The sequence below is a fragment of the Magallana gigas genome, chromosome 1 (genome assembly GCF_963853765.1).
Source record: "Magallana gigas chromosome 1, xbMagGiga1.1, whole genome shotgun sequence".
Lineage (NCBI taxonomy): Eukaryota > Metazoa > Mollusca > Bivalvia > Ostreida > Ostreidae > Magallana > Magallana gigas.
In genome coordinates this window covers 63,824,081-63,845,775 of record NC_088853.1, presented here as the reverse complement: position 1 = coordinate 63,845,775, position 21,695 = coordinate 63,824,081, and the positions used below count along the sequence as shown (strand labels likewise).

Below are 21,695 nucleotides of genomic sequence, written 5' to 3'. Positions count from 1 at the left end.
CTTCCGTAAAATATACTTTCTCTACAGCTACTTGATTGGTAGGTGATGCAAACAGAGACAATTCCATAGGCTGAGCTATGTCTTTGTTATCACCGCTTAAAAAAGCCATATTTATTCCTGAAAGATACTCTTGTAGGCGTCAATCTTGAATTTTTTCACTTGAGCTGACTTTGTTTTCTTGACAGGTATTTGCCTTTTCTTTGTAACCGGCTTTGTTTTGATTGATTTTTGCTGCTTAGCTAGTTTACGAGACTTGGTTTTCTTCTTCTGTCTTTGATTGGAACGTGCTGCCGTCTTCCTCTTCTTTGTAGGAATGACGGAAGATCCAGAACAGGGCCTTTTTATACTCTTGCTGTGTATCTTGACGGATGGAACACCTTCTTTGATATCATTCGCGTGTTCAGTTTTCGCCCTTTCCTCCACTGCAGCTATGGGAGTCACGTGAGTTGAGTTCACGGTAGATTCTAATTGTGAGTGTGGCCTCAAAGGAATGACGTAAGATCTATGTCGTTTTCTTCCTCTTCCTATTTGCTTAGGCTTGTAGCTGTAAGGATTAAACTTCTTCTCTGCCATATTTTTGTAAAACGCTTCCCAGAGTCTGGGGTCGCTAACGTAAGTCTGACTGTTCATCATAAAACGTAAGGGAACTTTTTAAAATGAAGTGTCACGGTCACCGGTCCATCTAAAAATGAAACCAAGTTCCCTTCTCTGTCAGTTATATATATACAGATCTGTTGTAATTCACAGATTTTCACCGGAATGTAATAGGGTACAGTAAACGCTATGTTTTCTGGGTTTTCCCCAAGACATACACGTCTCAAAAGAGGGGCGTCTTTCCCCCCAACAATCGTTTCCTCACAGATATCACAACACACAAACAACTCCGATTTCTTCTTCTTTGAAGAAATCCAACTCTCTGTTGAGAATTCTGTTAATGCAACTGACCAATATCCTTCGAATGGAATCTGCTTATTTAATTGAACTCGGAAACGATTTGGTTTGTTATCAAAATAGTCAGAGCAGTCGGTTGACGTCAATACCATTCGGACGCTCATTTTGAATGAAAAAGGATAGATGAAACTTGCTCGTTTTTATTGGGCGTTTTCTAAAGAACTTTCTGGAATCCACGAGTTAAATTTACGCGGCCATCCTTCCCATTTTACAAAGGCCTCTTTTATGTTCCCCCGACGCCGTCTTTTGAACACTTTTTCAACTCTGTACAATACATCTCCTGTTTTTATGACTTTCTGAAGTTCCGATTCGTAGAAGGTACCTTCGATTGCGTCATCGTCTAAATCTCTTACTTTGTACACAGGAATCCCTCCTCTTTTATATCTGACACTCACTTTAAAATATTCTCCTGTCCATTTTTGCTGATAATCTCTTTGAAAGGGATGTTTGAGTTGTGATATTCTCACATTGTCTCCGATTTTGTACTTAAACACAGGTTTTATTCTTTTTCGTAATACTTTGTTTGATGTTTTTACGTCCTCTTCAACCTTAACATTTTTGTCTAGTTTGGTCTTTTTCTGTCTCGATAGATATGTATCTAGTCTGATTTCGTCAGCATTATCTTTATTCACATTAGCGGGTGCATTACTACCCAAGGACCTGTGTGGTCTTTTGTTATAGCTGTTCACCAGGTCTTGTAATACAGTCACATAGCGGTACGTTCTTGTCTTCATGAAATAGCGATACATTAAATTTTTCATGGTGCGTATTACCCTCTCCGCATAATTTGCTTTAGTTTTGTTTTGAGTGTATATAACACTAATAGCTTCTTTTTTTAAGAAAGCTTTTACCCAACGATTTTTAAATTCGCTACCCTTATCTGTTCTCAATGTGTGCGGTTTTCTTCCTTTTTGAAAAACTGATTTCAACCCCTCAATGATCGTTTGATTTTGTTTATTTTTCAAAGGAACGATAAATAAAAATCGACTGAATATGTCTATTAACACTAGCAGAAATCTGTATCCATCGTTATGAGAAGCTATATTGCTGACGTCTGCCAAATCACCATCCCACATAGAGTCAATCGTGTCAACAACCACATTTGAGCGAGGAAATGTCTTTCGAATCGGTTTATACTATAAGCATCTTCGTTATTTAAAAACTGTTTAATTTTTTGTCTACCAATCTTATATTTGCCCTCTGATTTTACAGCTTGGTACAATTTTTCGGGACCAGCAAATGCGCCTGGTTTACCGGGTGTATAATAAAGCTCCCGTAAGTAATCCGTGTAGTTTGACATACTTGACACAAACTATCTACATGATTCTAAGTGCACAGTTATATAGCAAAACACAAGTCTTGTTTGGTCGATTATCATTTTCTTTTTGTTGGAATACAATATTTTCATACATTATATATATATATATATATATATATATATATATATATATATATATATATATATATATATATATATATATATATATATATATAGATGTATAGATATATATATATATATCCTAGCCACAAACGTAAAATATCAATTAAAAAGTTGTCATTCAAAATCACTCTGCAGGTTCATTGGATCTTGAGTATCTCCAGAGTTGCATTCCATGGAGGAGGATAGAGTCTCTTGTGGGTCGTATCCGAAAGGAGTACATTCGGGACAGTTAAGCATTCCAAGCTGATTCTGGTGAGACTCGCTCAGCATGCAGAGTTCTACGTCTTTTAACTCCGGAACATACTCATGCATCTCTTCGACAGCATACCCAAGTCTTGCCAACTTGTTCCTGTTTAGTGTGACTCCTTTCTTTGTTGGAACCGGTTGTGTAGCGTCATCTGGTTTCCAGAAATGTCTTATGTCTACTGTAGGATTGTTCGGTGATAATGAAACGAACACTCCTCCGCCAACATGCCACTCTGCTTCGTCATTTTCTTGTCCGACATTGTCGATGTAGCTTTGGATATCTGGCAAAAGAGCTTCAAACTTCAACCATCGGTCTAAAGGAAAGGTAACACCCTTCTTTGTGGCAATGAGTCGGCCGTAGGACTCTGCAAGGTGTCGGATATGTATGTAAAGTATCCCCTTGTAAGGCATGGCAGTGAGAAAGAGGTCGTTTACGTCATCTAATGGTATTCTACATCTTTGCTCCTGCTCGTCTTTTTTAGATTCAGACGTACCCCTGTCTTTCATGTTGATCACTAACGACCTTGCCATGGCTAACTTCTTTTCGTATTCGGTTTTTGAATCTTCATCAGTGTTCATCAGGAGTCTGGATAGGTCGCCTTGGTTAGCTTTGAGTAATGCCTTTCGGAGTCCCATAAAAGCCGTTGAACCTCGACGCAAAATAATGCTTAATAGTTTCCTGTTTTTGTCATAACTGGTCTTTTCGGCTTCTATTTGCTGTCTCATTTCATCTGTAATGATGTGCGAAGCGTATAAGTGTCCTGCTACTGAACCAGACATCATCTTCTTTACCAATGTAGAGTAGTTTGCTTTGATGAGATCTTTGTGTTTTTGCTCCATCTTGCTGACGACAAAGACTTTCAGAGAATTGGTGAATTTTCCAAATTGATTTAAGTTTATATACAATTTAGATCACGTGGTGGTGTGTGTAATCGTATGACGTCATTGACTGTAGACTCCTCCTTGACTGTAGACTCCTCCCTGACTGTAGACTCCCAATTTAGATCACGTGGTGGTGTGTGTAATCGTATGACGTCATTGACTGTAGACTCCTCCTTGACTGTAGACTCCTCCCTGACTGTAGACTCCTCCTTGACTGTAGACTCCTCCTTGACTGTAGACTGCTCCATGACTCTAGGTGCTGACATTAAAATAGAATGCTGCCTTTGACTGTCATCTAGCTTAGTGTAATTTCTTGCTATTATTTGTAAATGTTTCTCCAATACAGGGCTAATGATATTTGATGCGTTTTCTATTCGTCTTTTAAAGCGATATCTGTCCAAAGCCATGGCCATCCATTCCCCTTTTCGATCTTCATAGGGAATAGGGGTAACCGTTAACTTTTCTGAAAAGTGCACAGTCTTGTTCTTATTCTTCATCCCTTGATTTATTATTTCTCACTTTTCTGTGCTTTTAAAATAGAATCATCCATATGATTTACAGATGCTTTCAGGTATTGCCACTGTGCTCTGGTCAAGATAATTCCTTCATCTCCAGGTTTTCCGTTATGAAACCGTCTTATATCAATCTGAACAGTTTCATTGACACATATCCTGACGTAAATCTCATTTGAAAGGGGATACTGATCCACAAATGAACAAGTTTTAAGTGCACTGTTTAATGTAGGGCGTAAAACACGGTATATCAAAGTGTCGTCTTTCTTCTTCTTCTGGTGTAGGACACTGACAACAACGCACAAAGAAATAATGAGCGCGACCGCAAAAATCCCAGGTATAATTATTTTTATTCTTTTTTTCAACTCATCTTTTAGCATGCCTTTGCACTCGTTTCCACAGTTATTTGTTAGAAGTTCCATCATGACCATTTGTTCAGTCATTTTTTGTCACATTGATTGTGTTTTTGTGTTGTCTAGCGTTTTTATACCCTCAACTCGCCCAATGAAAAATTAACGCACACATCTCTGTGTAACTTAAATCGTAAAAGTCCTTCTGGGCATAATTCGACGTTTCATTAGGTATTCTTCGGATCCCCAGCTGTCTACAACATCGTAACCGTTTTTCATTTTTTCTTTAAAATCATTCATACATGTCTGTTTTTTGTCAAACCATTGACTCTCTTGTAAAGTCCATTTTTTCTTGTCACTGTTTTTTAAAGCATTCCATGCTACAATTTTCCATTTGTACTGCTTCTCCTTAGTTTCCATTTTTAATAACAAATCAGTATCATCGTTGTATTTATCTAAAAACTACCCCTAACTGTAGAGTGTCCTTGAAGAGTCCCACCTTGACTGTAGACTACCCCCTGACTGCAGAGCGCCCTTGACTGTAGACTCCCTGTAAACCCATGACGTCATCCTGACTGTAGAGTGTCCTTGACTGTAGACTACCCCCTGACTGTAGACTACCCCCTGGGGAAAACCATGACGTCATCCCTGGGGAAAACCCATGACGTCATCCCTGGGGAAAACGCATGACGTCATCCTGACTGCAGAGTGACTGCACTCTGTCCCCCTTACTACTGAGTCAACAAGCCAGTATCAGTGATTTATAGAGTGGGACGCCCTATAATCTGTCTACATGTGGACAAATACCCGCTGTCCAACAAGATTTACGCGCTAATATGTCAACAATATTGTACAGATCGATATAAGGCGGTTCCATATCAGTTTTTCAAAATTCTCCCAGACAGAGAAACAAAACTAACAAAATTCCACAAAGCCCTTCTCGAAATTTAGTGAATTATTAAACCAGCAAACTTATTGTAAGTCATTCTCCAGTACTCTCAAGCGATTTGTCGTTGGCTACATCTATCTTTCCCAAAACGGGAATATACAAAAGTGAAAGCATGAGTATATCCTTTTATATATAATTTACCGAAGTGTAGTAAGTATGAAGTCCTCTACATTAATCTCTGTCTTTTTCTTGTTGAGGAGGGGGTAATTTTCATCATACACCGGTCCCAATGTCGAGCCACTAAAGGTACTTGAAGCGTATTTAAAAAAAAAAAAGAAATATTTATTCAAAGATATATTTACTCAAATGATAAATATTTTTATCATTGATATGAACAAAGAGTAAAGATATCCTAACCTAGTAAAATATAAACAAAGAGTACAGAATTTTCGTCATGGGCGCTCAATTTTTTTTTAGAATTGACGTCCGTTTGATCGTGTTAAAATTTCCGCTGAATAAAATTTATATAAATAAAATATTTTGCCCTGCGAAGCCAATAAAACTAGTCAAACTGTTTTTAAATACATCTGATTGGAAAAACAGCTACGGACGCTTGGGCTATAAGAACGACAGGTTTTTGCATTTATGTGCATATTTTAAAGGGACATGGTCACGATTTTTGTCAAAAATTATTTTTTCGATTTTAATGATTATAATGCTTCAGTAAGGCATTTTTAATAGGCAACCCAAATTTGAGTGACATTTGTTGAGTTATGAGCGAGTAACCGAGCTTACTATTCCTCGCTATGTAAACAAAATTTTTGTTTACATTTTGAATATTGTAGTGAAAATTCTAGTTTTAGACCTAAAAAGAATGTAGTAATGGTTAGGAACTGTTTATTTATGTTTAAAATGAATAAGAATTTTGACAAATCATCTTGAAAAAGATTTTTTACTGGTATATTGAACCTATGTAAACAGAAACAGGGCACGAGCCTTGTTTACATGACGAAGAATTGTGAGCCCTGTATCTCACTTAAAACTCATCGACGGCCACCCAAATTTCACTTGATCATTAGAAATGCATTCAAAAAGCATTGTAAATAATAAAAACAGGAAAATAAAATTTGACCAAAATCGTGACCATGCCCCTTTAAGCTACGGATATGTGCTATGCATCAAACTAGTACGGCGTATACATGCAATGCATTTACAACAAAACAAAATGAAGGAATTCAGATTTTGAACTAATTTTGCTTTTAAAAGCAGAAAAACGATTGTTATACATAAGTAAAGAAAACATACGAAAACGCAAGGTACTCGTCACCCATGTTGATTTTAATCTCGGTCATTGATGTGTACTGACCGCATTCCTTCACATCTTTCTACCCTCCAAAGAAGAAATTTTAGGTGGTGATTGGAGGAAAGGTTTTTCCGGGAGGTGGTAATACTCAGCTTGCACGAGTTTTTCCATTTTGGTAACCTTTAAATTTGATATGTTAAAAATAAAATATCCTTAGAATTTAAGATGTGACATTAATTAAGTGACGGTACACCATGTACAATGCATATGTAATTAATCTAATTAATCATGTTCATATGACTTTCATTTTAATTTAACCCGGTAAATTTATTCTGACTTCAAAAACACCGCTCTGTCACGACATACCTGCGCAGAAGTACAATGTGACCAGATAAATACTGTTTAATAACTACTGTTTTTATAAATACTGTCTTTACATGTCCAAAGCTATGAATTAAACACAGATTTAGTGTCTACATTTATACAGAAAATTTTACCAAAACATGGTAAAAATAAAGTATTTTGAGAGTGAAGCCCTCCTTTGAAAACCAAAAAATAATAATACTGGAACCCGGACCCTCCCTTTACAAAAAAACCTTGATCCACCGCTGTATTATTATTACCAAACTTAGTCCTCAGCATCACGATGATAAAACCGTGATTTTTATTGGTCAAACCTCACGCCACAAATAAGGAGATTGTGAACCCCAGATGAGATAAAGTAAAAAAGGGGTCAAAGTTATGGTAAAGGGGTGATAAAACCGTGATTTTTATTGGGAAACCCTCACGACACTAATTTGGAGATTGTGAACCCCAGATGAGATGAAGTCAAACATTGCCAAAGTTATGTTCATAGGTTTTATCTGCCTTTCCACGGTATGTTTAACTTTTTCCATCCCAATAAGAAGATGCACTCTCCCTTGTAGAGAAATTGAGGTTCATTCTGCTGAGGTGAGAGACGTTTAGGTAACTGCGTGTCACCTCCAGAAAGTGACAATAATCGGCGATCCGAGCGCCGTGCGAATTCACCCAAGCAAACCTCTGGACCTACTTTTTGGTAAGCAACTTTTCAGTACAATTTTGAAAATTTTAACTATTGACTGTGTATAATTTATTTGTGGGATAATATTCACTTCGCAATATCATCGGGTTCGTTACCCACAAATACAGACTGATCCAAAAAAAATGTTTTGGGTTCTTAATGATGATATAATCTAACCGATGGATAAATAAGGAGTTCACAATTTAAATTATTAAAAGTTTTATTCCAATATATCAAGAAATAAGGAAACACGAAAAGAATACGTTAAATTATAGCCGATAACTGGTACAGTGCCAGTAGTAGTAGTTGGTGCCTCCTCCTCTGTGGATTCCTTCTCAGATTGTGTCAAAGGCTCTGCAATAGTGCTCTGTTGGGATTAGGAAGTCCTTCCCCTTGTAGGTAGAACCGCGGCAGTAGTCTGACTTGTCTCTCTCTCCGAGGGTAGAGCGGTACTGGCAGAGACTCCTGTCAATTGAAAAATCATAATACTTTATTACAAAAACTTATTTAAATAAACTACATTAGTATTAAAATTTAAAAACAGCAAGTTAAAAAAAATAATTCAACATTGTGTACTGGTATTGTACCAGTTATTGGCTAAGACCAGATATCGGCTAAACTGTGGGTTCGGGTTTATAGCACGCAAATATCCGAGATTTTTAAATTCAGGCGTCTGTTTCGAATAAAGAAAAGTAAGTTTGCTTGAAAACTTTCTTCAATATGTTTTAAACATGAGCTTTAACGATCATTGTTTACCGCTGATTTACGTCTTTGCATATTACGAACTGACTGTGTATGGAATATACACGGTGTTCATTAACTAATATTAACCATTGATTTCCTTACTTTATATTGTAGGAGGTAAGATATATACAGTCAAACTTTGTTATCTCGAACTAGATGTGACCATTTAAAAACTTTGAAAATTAAGTTGTTGGGACTTAAAAATCTATTCGATAATTTCATTGTATTCCATATATCAGTGTTCGAGATATCGAAGTTCAACTGTACATGTACACTGAAGAGCATGACCAAGTATCTTAAGCATTCTAAATGCTTTCAGGTTGCAGTTTAAGATTTTTACACAAGTGGCCTTGAGAGACATGACATGGAATTTGAAAAAGAGGTATTTCTAGATTAACTCTTGCCATTTGTTCACAGGTATACAGATGAAGAAAACTTTGAACTTACCAATTACATTAAAAAAAGTGTGCAAGGAATTGCCCCAGATACCTCAGAGGAAGTTATACATGGTATATTTTAAATGTCATGTATACATTTTTTTAGTAAAATATCTATGATCTGTAAACACAACTGTTATATTAACAGGCAGTTGATAAAAAATTAAAACCATAGACAAATTGCAAAGCTGGTAGTGTAACCACAACTGTAAATATAAATGAGGTTTTGTGCATGTATATGCATTTCGTGATACAGTCATTTAATATGATTTATTTCTCAGTCTACTGAGAAGGTGAACCAGCTTACTCTGGCCTGATAACAAGATTGATTCAAAACTACTTGATTTTTTATATTGAGAACATTTCTTATTGATTGATGTTTTTTGCAGGTGCCATCAAAAGATATTTCACCTCAAAGAAGGAGGCAGTAGTAAGGGGTACAGAGAGCAGTCAGTCTACAGTCAGGAGGATGACGTCATGGATTTTCCCCATAAGGTCATACGAGGTCAAGGTGGGACTCAGTCTACAGTCAGGATGACGTCATGGGTTTTCCCCATAAGGTCATACGAGGTCAAGGTGGGACTCTACAGTCAGGGGGTAGTTCACAGTCAATCTAGAGGTCATACGAGGTCAAGGTGGGACTCTACAGTCAGGGGTAGTTCACAGTTAAGGACTCTAGAGTAAAAATAAAGAGGGCATTTCACAGTCAATATGCATAGCAACACTCAAAGGATTAGTTCACATAGCAACAGTTGAAGGATGATACCATACATATCTACTGTCAGGGTCACCTTAGTTCTCATAGCAACAGTTGAGCGATGATACCATAAATATCTATTGACAGGGTCACCTTAGTTCTCAGAGCAACAGTTGAAGGATGATACCATAAATATCAACTGTCAGGGTCACCTTAGTTCACAGAGCAACAGTCAAGGGAGGGTTCTAAAAATTAATATCCTTTTTTTTTGCCTGCTATAAAAAGGGTCAAATTTTGAGATTCTATGCACATACATCACTTGCAATCAAAAGATCCAATTCAACTGAGTAAGTAATATTTTATTATTTCTTTTACCACGAAATTATTAACACATTTGTGGATATTTTAAAGACATAAAAAGTAATCTCATTGTACAATAAACTATAAGATTCTGCATTATATAAAACTTATGAAATAGGAACACATGTGAATGAAAATACCTATAAAACATTCTGTTTTTTGAACTCATAAAAAAGATGAAAACCAGCACGTATGAGAGAATAGATAGTTACATAAATGTTAGTCACAGCAATGCATGGTCTTGACGATATTGTTAGGATCCATTCACAAATTGTTAGTGTACCACAAATCAAAAATAAAAACTAGAGCGTTGTAAACTTGACCCTTTTAGCCGAGGTACCGCTATCTACTTTAGACAACTTATCTTCATAAGTTTATGATAATTTTCATTTGCTCGCAATCTACTGTCACTCTGGCCAGGAGGGTTATTAAGACTTCGACTTGTTCTAGCAAGACATCCTGCTTGCTCTGTTCCTTCATCCTTTTCTCCAATTTTCACATCATGAATATAGCATCATAAAAATAGATAAAGTTAAGACATTTTTAAGCAGACAAAAATACTTATCAAACTGAACATAAAAATGATCTACAACAAATTAAGAAAAAAAAGTTGTTACACAAACTTTACTAAGTCAGTTATTATTTTGATCTTTTCACAATCATCGCGAGCTCAGGATGGTATTGTTGGATTCACGGATACACACGGGCTTCAACTATAGCGTTGTAAACTTGACCCTTTTAGCCGAGGTACTGTTATCTACTTTGTCTTCTAAAAAGTTTATGATATTTTTCATTTGCTCGCAATCTACTGTCACTCTGGCCAGGAGGGTTTTTAAGACGTTGACTTGTTCTAGCAAGACATCCTGCTTGCTTTATTCCCTCATCCTTTTTTCCAATTTGAGCATCTTGTCCGGATTTGTTCGCCTGTTAATGAAACAGAATCAACTTTAGTTACAGAATGTCAGATTCGACATTAAATTTATTTATATCCCACATTTGGTGATAATTCTTTTGCGAGTTTTAATAACACACACCTTTTATAACATAGAATTTAGCAAAAGTAATTCAATAACATTTTTTCAGAACCGTTTTGTAAATGAATTTAAATCGATGGCAATCAATAAGATGATAATTCAATATTGCTATGTAAATAATGTGTTTAAACATTCATCACCTTAAAGTAGTCAGGATGGAGTCTTCAGCCTGACTAATGGTACATGTCACTGGCGCAAAGGCACTACAGTTTGAATCCAGGGCCGGCGAGTAGCTGGCAACTGGTGAAAAGGTGTCGCAGTTACCGTGACTCTCTGGTGTAGGACTTAGAGGTCTAAAGAGATCGAGAGAGAGCGTGAAAGACATTAACTTTTTATTATGGTTAAATCTAAATTATCTAACTTATTTAAACATGCTTTTTTGAAGTTCAAATTTTTAAATTTTATTTCATAAAAATCAATTAGCTAATAGTTTAGAAATTAAACAATATGAAAATGTAATGACTAAAGATTTCTTTAAAAAGTTATTTTATACACATATAACACATTTTGGTACATTACGCGTTGCACAAGAATCCAATTTTTACCTTTTTAATGACTCATTTTTCGTGCCAATTGTACTCAATGTCGAATGGTAGTCTGGAGAGGGAGGGGGTGGAATACAACTTCAATAAAAGAGTGAGAAAAAATGTGAAAATAAGATACATACACACTTACGGTTTTTTCTTTCATATTTTTAATTTTATTTTATTATCATTAAAAGGTGTAATGATACAAAATTGATTGGAAAATTTATAATGGTTCTAAAATCATTTCAATTCTAAAATAAATGTTTATAAATTTTAAGCAGAATTGTTTCGGTTTGCATTCACTTGTTCTAAAAGCAGTTATTTTTACTTTTGGGGTACGAGTGGAAGGCCTTTAAAGAAATGTATAACGCACTTTCTGATTTCAATTAAAACCATATATTTATAATGTATATTATCTATAAAGAGAAACAAAGTAGGCGTTATATTAGGACTAAAAGAAAAGGACATATTAAACCAGGCCGACGAAAGATAACTCTAACAAAAGCTGTTGAACTCACCCCTTTGGCAGGCATTCCATTTCCAACTCCTCCCCCATCTTCAACCACATTTCTTCAAACTCATTGAATGAGTTTGCTGAGTTTGTGGCGTCACTGTAAAAAAAAAAAATACAGTAATAGAGAAAATGAACAAAGGAATTACACCCTACCATGTTTTATATTACTTTCGTACAAAATGTTAGGCGTTTAAATAATAATGCATAAAATAGCCTTTATATTTTTAATAATGAAATGAACGAATCTATGCCTACTCAGTTTATAACTTGTGAAATACCCTTTACTTTGTTATGTTTCGTTCACTAATCACAACCCATTTAGGGGTTTTAAAATTGTGAAAAGAAATTTTAATTCTTAAACTCTTAAAGGCCGGATCTGACCTAGTTGAATATCCACACGGACGGCAATTAAGCATATTAGGGAGAAGGTCACACCCCCAAGTGATAAGACTACAGAGTGAAGCTATAAATAGATACCTGCATAGCACAGACACGTGTTGAAATGAAAGATAGCAGCACATGGTTTCACTATTTATTTTTCCCGCTTTGAGTATACTTGTTTTATATAGCGAATCCATATATTATTTCTAAAATTAAATGTTTTCTTTTTATAGTTTTTGTTTGCCCTTTAAGCGTCTAGGGACTGGAATGGACCATTTACAATGAATCATGTGAAGTTGAAATATTTTCACAGTGGGGAGGCACTCCCTGCATCCCGCCAAATGTCAATAAATCTATTAATCAGCCCATCTCCCGGGGTGGGCCCTCAGTGGGGATCAAAATATTTGTGGATGCGGGGAAAATATGGTGATAGTTATTATGTTGTAATAGATTTCCATGTAAATATTTAATAACAACTTTGATGGACAGAAAATAAGAATTTAATGCTTATAAAAATGGCCACATACATGATGCCATGGTAGAGAAATCTCCTTTGGTACCCCATGCCCTAAAACTTTCCCTCCAATTCTGGCCATCATTCTTGTAACAAAATGGAGGAAAATGAGGACACTAGTATAATTACTTTGAGGGTGAACTCTGATCAAAGGGAATCAATAATTCAATTCATCAATTTTAATAAATGGGAGTTTGAAGAAATGATATGTGAAGAAAATACAACTGGGAATGAGGACATCAGTGCTGACGACTTTGAGAGGACATTCTGTATCCCGCAAAGTCAAAACTGTGATGAATGTGAACATTGTTTTTGCAAACCCTGCATAACAGACGGGAGAAACAGACAAATGTGGACGCCTTCTGAACCAGCATTACCTGACAGAAGAAATACCTCGTTCCATAAGGAAAAGTTTAAGTTTTTCTGGACAATGCTTTTCCATAGAGGAGTTTTTCTTGATGAAAGATATAGAGAGAGAAAACTAAATGTTCTTCAGTTAGACCCTAGGTTTACCAATGTTGTTAGCCATCGTAGGGACATTCTACTAGTGTTGTATGTGTTGTCAACTTGTTGCGAGTTTGGTTTCCCAACCCCAAAAATATCAGATACATGGGACACCGTTGGCAGTGACTGTGTTATTTTTCTTTTAAATTAAAAACAATATAATTATACACATTATTTTTATTTAAATCAGAAAATTTTGTTCAAAATTTCCTTTTATTGGAATTTGTTTTTGTGAAAATTACATCTGCACTGGACTCTTATCTGGTCACTGAAAGGTTCGTGTAAACTGTGCTAAGAGCAGTGGTCAGGAGATAACAGCCGGACTCAGCAGGATGCACATTGACGCTTACATGCAGTGTATGTGTTCTTTGTTTATCAAATAAATGGATTTATTGGACTTAACTCTTTCTCTCTCTGCTGAGGTAGGATGATTAAGACATAATCTTATTAGCAACCATTTTGAATGCGTCTGTGGAGATTAGAGCTTCCGGTGTAATGTAAACAAACCTCTGCTGTCAATCAAAATGGGCAAATTTGAAAATCAGTGTCACTTCAGAATTTTAAATGATTAATTCTCCCTTATTACATACATTTGAAGTAAATTATATGTATTTTCAAATGCTGAACACATAACTTTATATACACAACAACTATCTTAAAGTGGTAATTGGTGATATTTGTATAAAATTGAAAAAATATCCCCTGAAGTGAAGAGTGGCAAGAACATTGAAATTTCCTCCATTTCCCCGATTGGCTGCTATTTATACCCCAGAACCGGCCTTTAAGCTTTACAATTAATGTACTTGTAAAAAATGAAACAAGTTTAGAAAAAAAAAAAAAATAAGGAATTATTTAAAAAAAAAAAAGGAATATTTTTACTTACAGAAATTCAAGGAATGCTTCTGCCATATTGTCCAATATTTTGTCAATGATGATAATTCAGTTTTTAACAACCCCTTATTTATACTCTACCAAAACTGTGAACGTGATATTAGGCATTTTAGAAAATTTGAATTAAATAATTAATCGCGTTTTAAATCAGAAACAATTAGGGTGTGAAAGCCCAAGAGTCAGGTACTGAGGGTGCGATATTTAGAATTGCTTTTTTTGATAAAGTTCATCGCGTTTTAGATCCGAAAAAATTGGAGGGTTGTAAGCCCGAGACACGGAACTGAGGGTTAAAAAGTTTATCGCGTCATAGATCAGAAACATTTGGGGAGTAAGAGCTTCAGGGTCTTGCTCCCGATTGAACAGTGTCAAAATTCCAATTTAAAAACACCGCTCTATATCATGACATACTTGCGTGGTTAGATGCGCAAAAGTACATTAACACAACCTGACCTCGTTATACTGAGTAGATGTAGATTTATTCAATCTTTATATCTATCTAAAATGTTTCATTTCACACCTGCGTGCAAATTGTGTAACGTATCCCAACAAGACCTAATATTAGTACTTTTATTAACGGACAATGCGTCCTTTACTAATTTGTTCAGTAATATCCCAACTTTAATAAAATTGCAATTAGAAGTTCGATCAATTAAAGGGGTGAGATAAGATACTGTGGTTTGATCTAAATCTACTTTTTAACCGTGTAAAAATGACCTAACAATTATTTTTTCATTTAAATAAGGGAATGAGGATAAAGAAATGAAGGCAAGTACTTTAAACCGGTATGCATAACGTGTATATACAAGTACAAAATATGTTGTGTTAGGCCACATCATATGCTCATTTTCGGTGGGGTTTGGAAATGAAATAGTGTTTATTATTAAAAGTGTTTTTTTTATTTTAAAATGTGTACATAAATATTGCAATACCTACTACGGCCTTATAATATTTCTCATGATTGCATTTTTAGATCTCACCTGTAGTGTACAATGATATATGCATAATTCGATAAAAATTGTTATTTATACGAATCAACCATATACACTCTGTACCATCAAACATGTTTTTCGAGCCAATTATTGCGACCTAGTGTATGCGGGTTCTGATAACGTCTTTATCCTGATCAAAGGGGGTTTTAAAGACCGATCTACCGTGAAACGACACATTTATTATACAACGTGGTCTAATTTGAACGTTTTGTATTACAGCCTCTGATATAATATACTAGCCTCTTTTTTAAGTAATGCTGAGAAAAAGTTAACCTCAATTTGCCCTGTATGTGTTAAAAAAGGATTTGGGCTGACCCTATTGTGTTGGTTTAATTGTTGTTTCAGCATTAGAATGTCCCTTCTCTCTTGGGCGCTCCTAGCACAAGTCTGACATTGATATAAACAATAGTGACTTCTGATATTTACATTTAAACATTGAACAAAGGTTACTAAAGATTATTGTAAATTAATTTGATTTTTCTGCATAAATCAGTCTACAGTATAGCAATAAAGGACGCCATAAATTTGTTTGTATTATCCGAGCCGTGTCGTCTACTTTGTTATCCCTCCCCACTTTTTCCCTAGCGAGAGAGATAATAAAGAGTTCAACACTATTTATACCAACTTCAAACGTTTTAAATGAAACACATAACTATTAATAGTTGAATTATTAATTTTTTGAAAAACGTTGGGGAGGTGTACTACATTAAAGTTTAAAACATCAAATGGTTTTATGATTGTAAACAGATATTAACACAAGACATAATGAAGTCTTGGTATACTTATGTGTCAACTTTTTATAAGTGCGGACAAGGATATGTATTCAGTGTGAAATTTAAAAAAAAAATGTAAAACATGGGTAACTGACTCATCCGAAATTAACTTTTTAAGCTGGTTCTATTATCTTGATTTAATTGATTTGTTGTTTCGCTCCCACCACACTTCTGACAAAGTAAATCAGTCGACGGTATATCAGTAAAGGATGCTATAAATATGTTTATCTTATCCGAGCAGTGTAATACCATACTTCTTCTACATTGTTGTCGCATTGCACTTGTTAAAACAATTAGTTCAAAAAGAATGAAAGAGCACTAAAACGTTATTTAAAAAAAAGAGGAAATGATGTGATATATTTTAATCGTTTTTACGCATTTCACAAATAAGAATGTAAAAAAAAAAGTTGTATGATAATGAGAATAATAATCTATATATGAATCTAAATTCAAGCTTTTTAAAAAAATTTAAAGGATAACACTTTGTACTAATACATCATTGCAGTTTATTTTTAATTGTTTTTACGTTAAAACTTTAAAGTGAAAATAGTTAAACAATATTTCTAGAAAAGAGAACATTACAATAAAAAGAATGAGTTAGATTTGATTACTGAAAATAAAAGGAAATGTGTCGTATATAAACTTAGCATTTGAGTCTTGGGTTGATGATAATAATGTGTCTTTAAATATCCGGTACCCAAATATGGGTTACCGATCTAACCAAAAGAGATGACGCGATCAAAAGTCCGTGCAGATCACATGATCAAAAATCCGCGTAGAATTCGCGCCATCCGTCCCAGTCTGAAAATGGAAATGGTCAAAGCAGCATTGCTTGTCATTATCTTTCTGGTATCAATTACCGAGTGTGCCAATTGTCCCCCTGTCCTTTCGACATGGGGTGTACAAATGTACCAAACCTAAATTTGCAACATGTGTTACCTTACATGGACAACCCGTCTTGCGGGAAATTACGGTGTTTGATTGCAGAGTAACAATTTAAAAGATCGAATGGAAAAACAATCACGGAGTGATCATACGTGACAGGTTTCAGATTTGTACTGGTAAGTGTACTTTATAAATATGCATTTATGTATATGCATTGTGTAATTTTATAAAAAAAATATTAAATCTATAAAATGTTAGAAACTTAAATAAAGAAAATCATCCGTGTTATCAAAAAGTTTCGTTAGGAAAAAACGTATTATTACATTATATACCGGATTTAATGGGGAACGCATATATATATTATTTACTGGAACATCATTGTGGGAAATTCTTCATTTGATTAAATCACGTGGCTTTTAACGTCAAAATGATTGACTAAGAGAGTCAATAAAATTTACTATGGAATGTGTAGTAAAATAAAGCGATCTTTCCGTATTTAAAGAATTTGTAGTAGGGTAAAGAGTTAAAACTCTTACAGAAAATATAAATTATTTTATAGAGACAACTGAAAGAACCAAACAAATAGAGACGACGACCACCACTCCAGTAACCACACGGCCTGAAAAACAAGGTAAGAAATTTTAATAAAGAAGGTCAACCGTGTTATCAAAAAAAAAGGTTTACTAGAAAAAAAGTAATAATTACCATTTTGACTTTATATACCGAATTTAATGGGGAACGCATACATGTATCATTTATTGGAACATCACTGTGGGAAATTCTTCATTTGATTAAGTCATGTGACCTATAACGTCAAAAGGATTGACCAATCGGGTCAATAAAATTTACCATGGGATGTGTAGTAAAGTAGGGCGATCTAGTCAATGAAACTTTCATTCACTGTTATGCCCACTAGTCACGTGACTTAACGTCAAAATGATTGGCTTATAGAGTGAATGAAATTTACTATGGAATGTGTAGTAAAAATAAAGCGATCTATAAACGATCACCTTTCTGTTTTTAAAGAATTGGTAGTAGGATAAAGAGTTACAACTCTTACCGAAAATATAAATTATTTTATAGAGACAATTGAAAGAACTAAACAAATAGAGACGACGACCACCACTCCAGTAACCACACGGCCTGAAAAACACGGTAAGAAATTTTAATAAAGGTCAACCGTGTTACCAAAAAAAAAAAGGTTTACTAGAAAAAAAGTAATAATTACCATAATGACTTTATATACCGAATTAAATGGGGAACGTAGTCACGTATCATTTATTGGAACATCACTGTGGGAAATTCTTCATTTGATTAAATCACGTGACTTATAACGTCAAAATAATTGGCCAATCGAGTCAATAGAATTTAGCATGGGATGTGTGAACTTTCATTCACTGTATTGGCCATTAAGTCACGTGACTTATAACGTCAAAATGATTGGTTTATTGAGTCAATAAAATTTACTATGGAATGTGTAGTAAAATAAAGCGATCAAGCCGATCAGCTTTCCGTTTTTAAAGAATTGGTAGTAGGATAAAGAGTTACAACTCTTACAGAAAATATAAATTATTTTATAGAGACAACTGAAAGAACCAAACAAATAGAGACGACCACCACTCTTAGAAGGACTACCCTGTCTAAAAATAATGGGAAGTTTTTTTTTTTTTTAAATGAGAGTTAAATGTAAAAATGGGTGGACACAAAGAAAATAATCTTAAAATTGATTGAACCTTTTTTAAAATAGGGTTATGGATTATTTATTATAGGAACGACTATAAAGGATCTAAAAGAGAAGTTTCTGAAGGCAATGAATTCAGCGGAGGAAACTGAATCTCTTACGGATATGGCCTTAGGTAACTACTTCACATTCATTTGAACTTCATGTTGTCTAACTATCATGCATTTTTCAGAAGTTTAATTTCATAGAGTAACTAATTATCAGTACAATTAACTGTTTAAATTTTAAAAAACATGATCTGTTAATGTACGTTATAAATTTATGTTTTTCTCAGTTGTCAAATGACTAATTTTTTCTAAAAAAAATTGTAGGATTTTTAATGTGGGCGATTATGGCATCGGTTGCCGCATTCTTGGTATTACTCAAGAAATGGTTTCTCAAAAAATGCTGCGGGGAAGAGCGATCAACAAATAACCAGCCAACACAGCAGCCCACTTTGAACCCGGCCTTCTCCCCAGGACAGCTGAGCGTGATACCACTGATGGTGATGCACACACCATCTTCCACCATCAGTGGTTCACCGTCTAGTACTAGTGTCGCCATTACGCCAGAGATTAACCGGGAGGAGGAGGAGGAGGAAGAGGAAGAGCCAGTAGGGCACAGAACCAGACTGTCCTGTGCCCGAAGACTAAACTGGTCTAAAACCAGTGTAGTTTAGTTTTAATTTTGATCAAGTGTTGTTAGATTAGATGAATTAGATATGCAAAGGAAAGTAACTATACAATATAAAGCAATATTCTTGGTCTAAATTTTAAACAATATTTTTTGTCAATAGTTACAAGTTGTTCTGCTGAACATTCTTCATTAATGGTAAACTGTCTTTGTTTTCAGAATTTTTTTTATGCTGCTACATTTTCATGTTTTCTGTTTTGCATTTAGAAGTTACTTCCCTTTGACTATCTTGTTAGCAAAACAAATATTAGTTTCTTTGGTAGTGTATTCATCGTGATATTGTAATATTTACATGCAAGTATATGGAGTTATCATTAAATAAAATTATGTGATTGTGCCAACCAGGATTATTTTGAGACAAATTTCGGTCAGTAACATTTTTTGTTGTATTTTTATTTTTTTTTTCCACAGGAATCTGTAGAACTGTTTATTTATGAAGCTTTCGTTTTTAGTTTTGTTATCTATAAATGTCATAATGTGTAATACATAAAACTATGTATACAAAAATATTTAAAAAATTAATCTTGCTCGTTTACATATTTTTATTATTGTCTTACAGATTTTCATGTACTCATGGTGCTTCTCTTTTTTTTTAATATAATGGTGCTAACATTGAGATCATCAATGATGATGATGAAGGGAGTGAAGATGATTTTTTTTTATTTCCATTTTTGTATATGCTTGTATTTTTTTGTAAAACATAACATCTTTTTACCTGTTTACATGTTTTATACTTGTATATTTTTTTAAGAACTAAATATACTTTTCAATATCTGTCAGAGATTACTGTATATGATAGATGGACAAAATGTATGATGCATTCTTGTCCAGCAATAAATATATTGCTTCAAAAAATGATTATTATATTATATAAAAAAATACATGTATACAAGGACAATAAAACATGGTACAATTTCATTATTTATGAATATATTATTTGTTTTATTGTTGTATGTTTCTAAAATTCGTTTAACGTGTATCATTAAGGAACCTTAAAGAAAGTGAACATGAAAAAAATAATTGTTGCTCAATAAATTTTAAAAGCCTTTTGAAACTTAAAATGAGGTTTGTTACCTTTTTGTTTATTTCTATCAAAAGATTTTATCAATTTAACACTCTCAGTGAAAGGTTTATGGAGGTAATCCATTATTCCCCAGCATGCATCTGTTCTCTGACGTAGATAAGCCACATTGCTGCTGGTGACTGGGTCAATGTTGGAACTAGGCCAGTGTTTATGTAGAGTTGATAAAAGTTACGAAGAAAAAATATGCCTTGATGTGAAGAAAAATTTTGTGTACTGTCATGAGAAGACAAGGATTTAGTACATTTCTATAAATGAACCTCAGATAACTATAATATAATTTATGATTTGTACAAAAATTGAATATAGATAAATTAATTTGTGAAATATAAGACCATCACATTCCAGATGTTTTGTACTACGGAGATGCATGTGGCAGTCAGTGTTTACATAAATAAAATGCTGTTTTTAGATTTCAATTTAAATTAATATAAAATTGTAATTCCATTTTCTTTGTGGGGTTTCTTACCGTTACTTTTTATTTAAATGCCCTGGAAATTTTTCTGGTTTGTTTTTTTTTATACATAAGATCTTGATGATAGTTCTGTTTATGCTGTTAGAAGAATAACAGGACTAAGACACTTTTTAAAAGTCAGGATGCTGTGCAATGCACCTTGTGTGCTCATTTATGTAGCACACATAATGTTCAAACTCATAAACAAGAAATTCCCGAGTGCAAGAAAAAATAGGTCACAATAACACTGATCCACAGACATTCCATTCTAGTTACATGTCACATTAACTGCTGGTGGGAATGCATTATTCTGAGATCAAAAAACTTCCTCCATAAGCACTGTTTAAAATGACAACTCTTTACATTTCTTTCAAGTTTCCATTCACATTTTGATGATGGCATTTTATCTCTGTTACTAAACGTGTGTAAAAATGCAATGTGTCTCACTGACGGCAGCATCAGTGCTGCCCTCTCTTAGATGCTTAGAGATAACCCAGCAGGGAGGTAATGATTTTAACAATATGGCAGCGCTCATGGATTGCAAGAATTAGTTATTCTAAGTGGTATATCTTTTTACTGAGGAAAGCTCTGTCTAAACGGTTTTCAGATATCATTATACACATCAAACAGACAAATTTGAGCCCTTGATAATTTTTTCATGTTCACTTCCTTCAATAACGATTTTTTTATCATGATGACTTGAGTCTTAAAAAGCTATTACTATTAGTCTACAATACATTAGGAATTTCAGTCGATAAAATGGAAGAAAAATCGTGAAATTTGTGAAGGCAAACCAGTTTCAATGCCATTTTATAAATTAAATGCTGAATTAATGGAAACTAAAGGCCATTTTTAAAACATTTCATAGACAGTTGATCTGT

At 34.3% G+C, this 21,695-nt stretch overlaps 2 protein-coding genes and 1 long non-coding RNA gene across 3 annotated transcripts in view; all 3 read right to left on the bottom strand.

Moving 5' to 3' along the window:
- LOC136274997 (ATP-dependent DNA helicase pif1-like) overlaps positions 1-21,695 on the bottom strand; it is a 423,530-nt gene that overhangs the window by 275,257 nt on the left and 126,578 nt on the right. The gene's annotated exons all lie outside the window — the stretch shown is intronic.
- On the bottom strand, positions 2,485-3,919 carry LOC117685688 (uncharacterized). The gene has a single exon (XM_066080144.1). The coding sequence runs from the start codon at positions 3,476-3,478 to the stop codon at positions 2,507-2,509; it is 972 nt and encodes a 323-aa protein (XP_065936216.1). The 5' UTR covers positions 3,479-3,919; the 3' UTR covers positions 2,485-2,506.
- Positions 9,951-12,227, bottom strand: LOC105321476 (uncharacterized). The gene is made up of 4 exons (XR_010713684.1): positions 11,934-12,227; positions 11,434-11,511; positions 11,029-11,181; positions 9,951-10,778 (listed from the first exon to the last, which is right to left on the bottom strand). It is a non-coding gene; the product is annotated as an uncharacterized lncRNA (long non-coding RNA).

Excerpts from the sequence above, each read along its gene's own strand:
- LOC117685688 (XM_066080144.1), bottom strand. The coding sequence starts at position 3,478 with ATGGAGCAAAAACACAAAGATCTCATCAAAGCAAACTACTCTACATTG.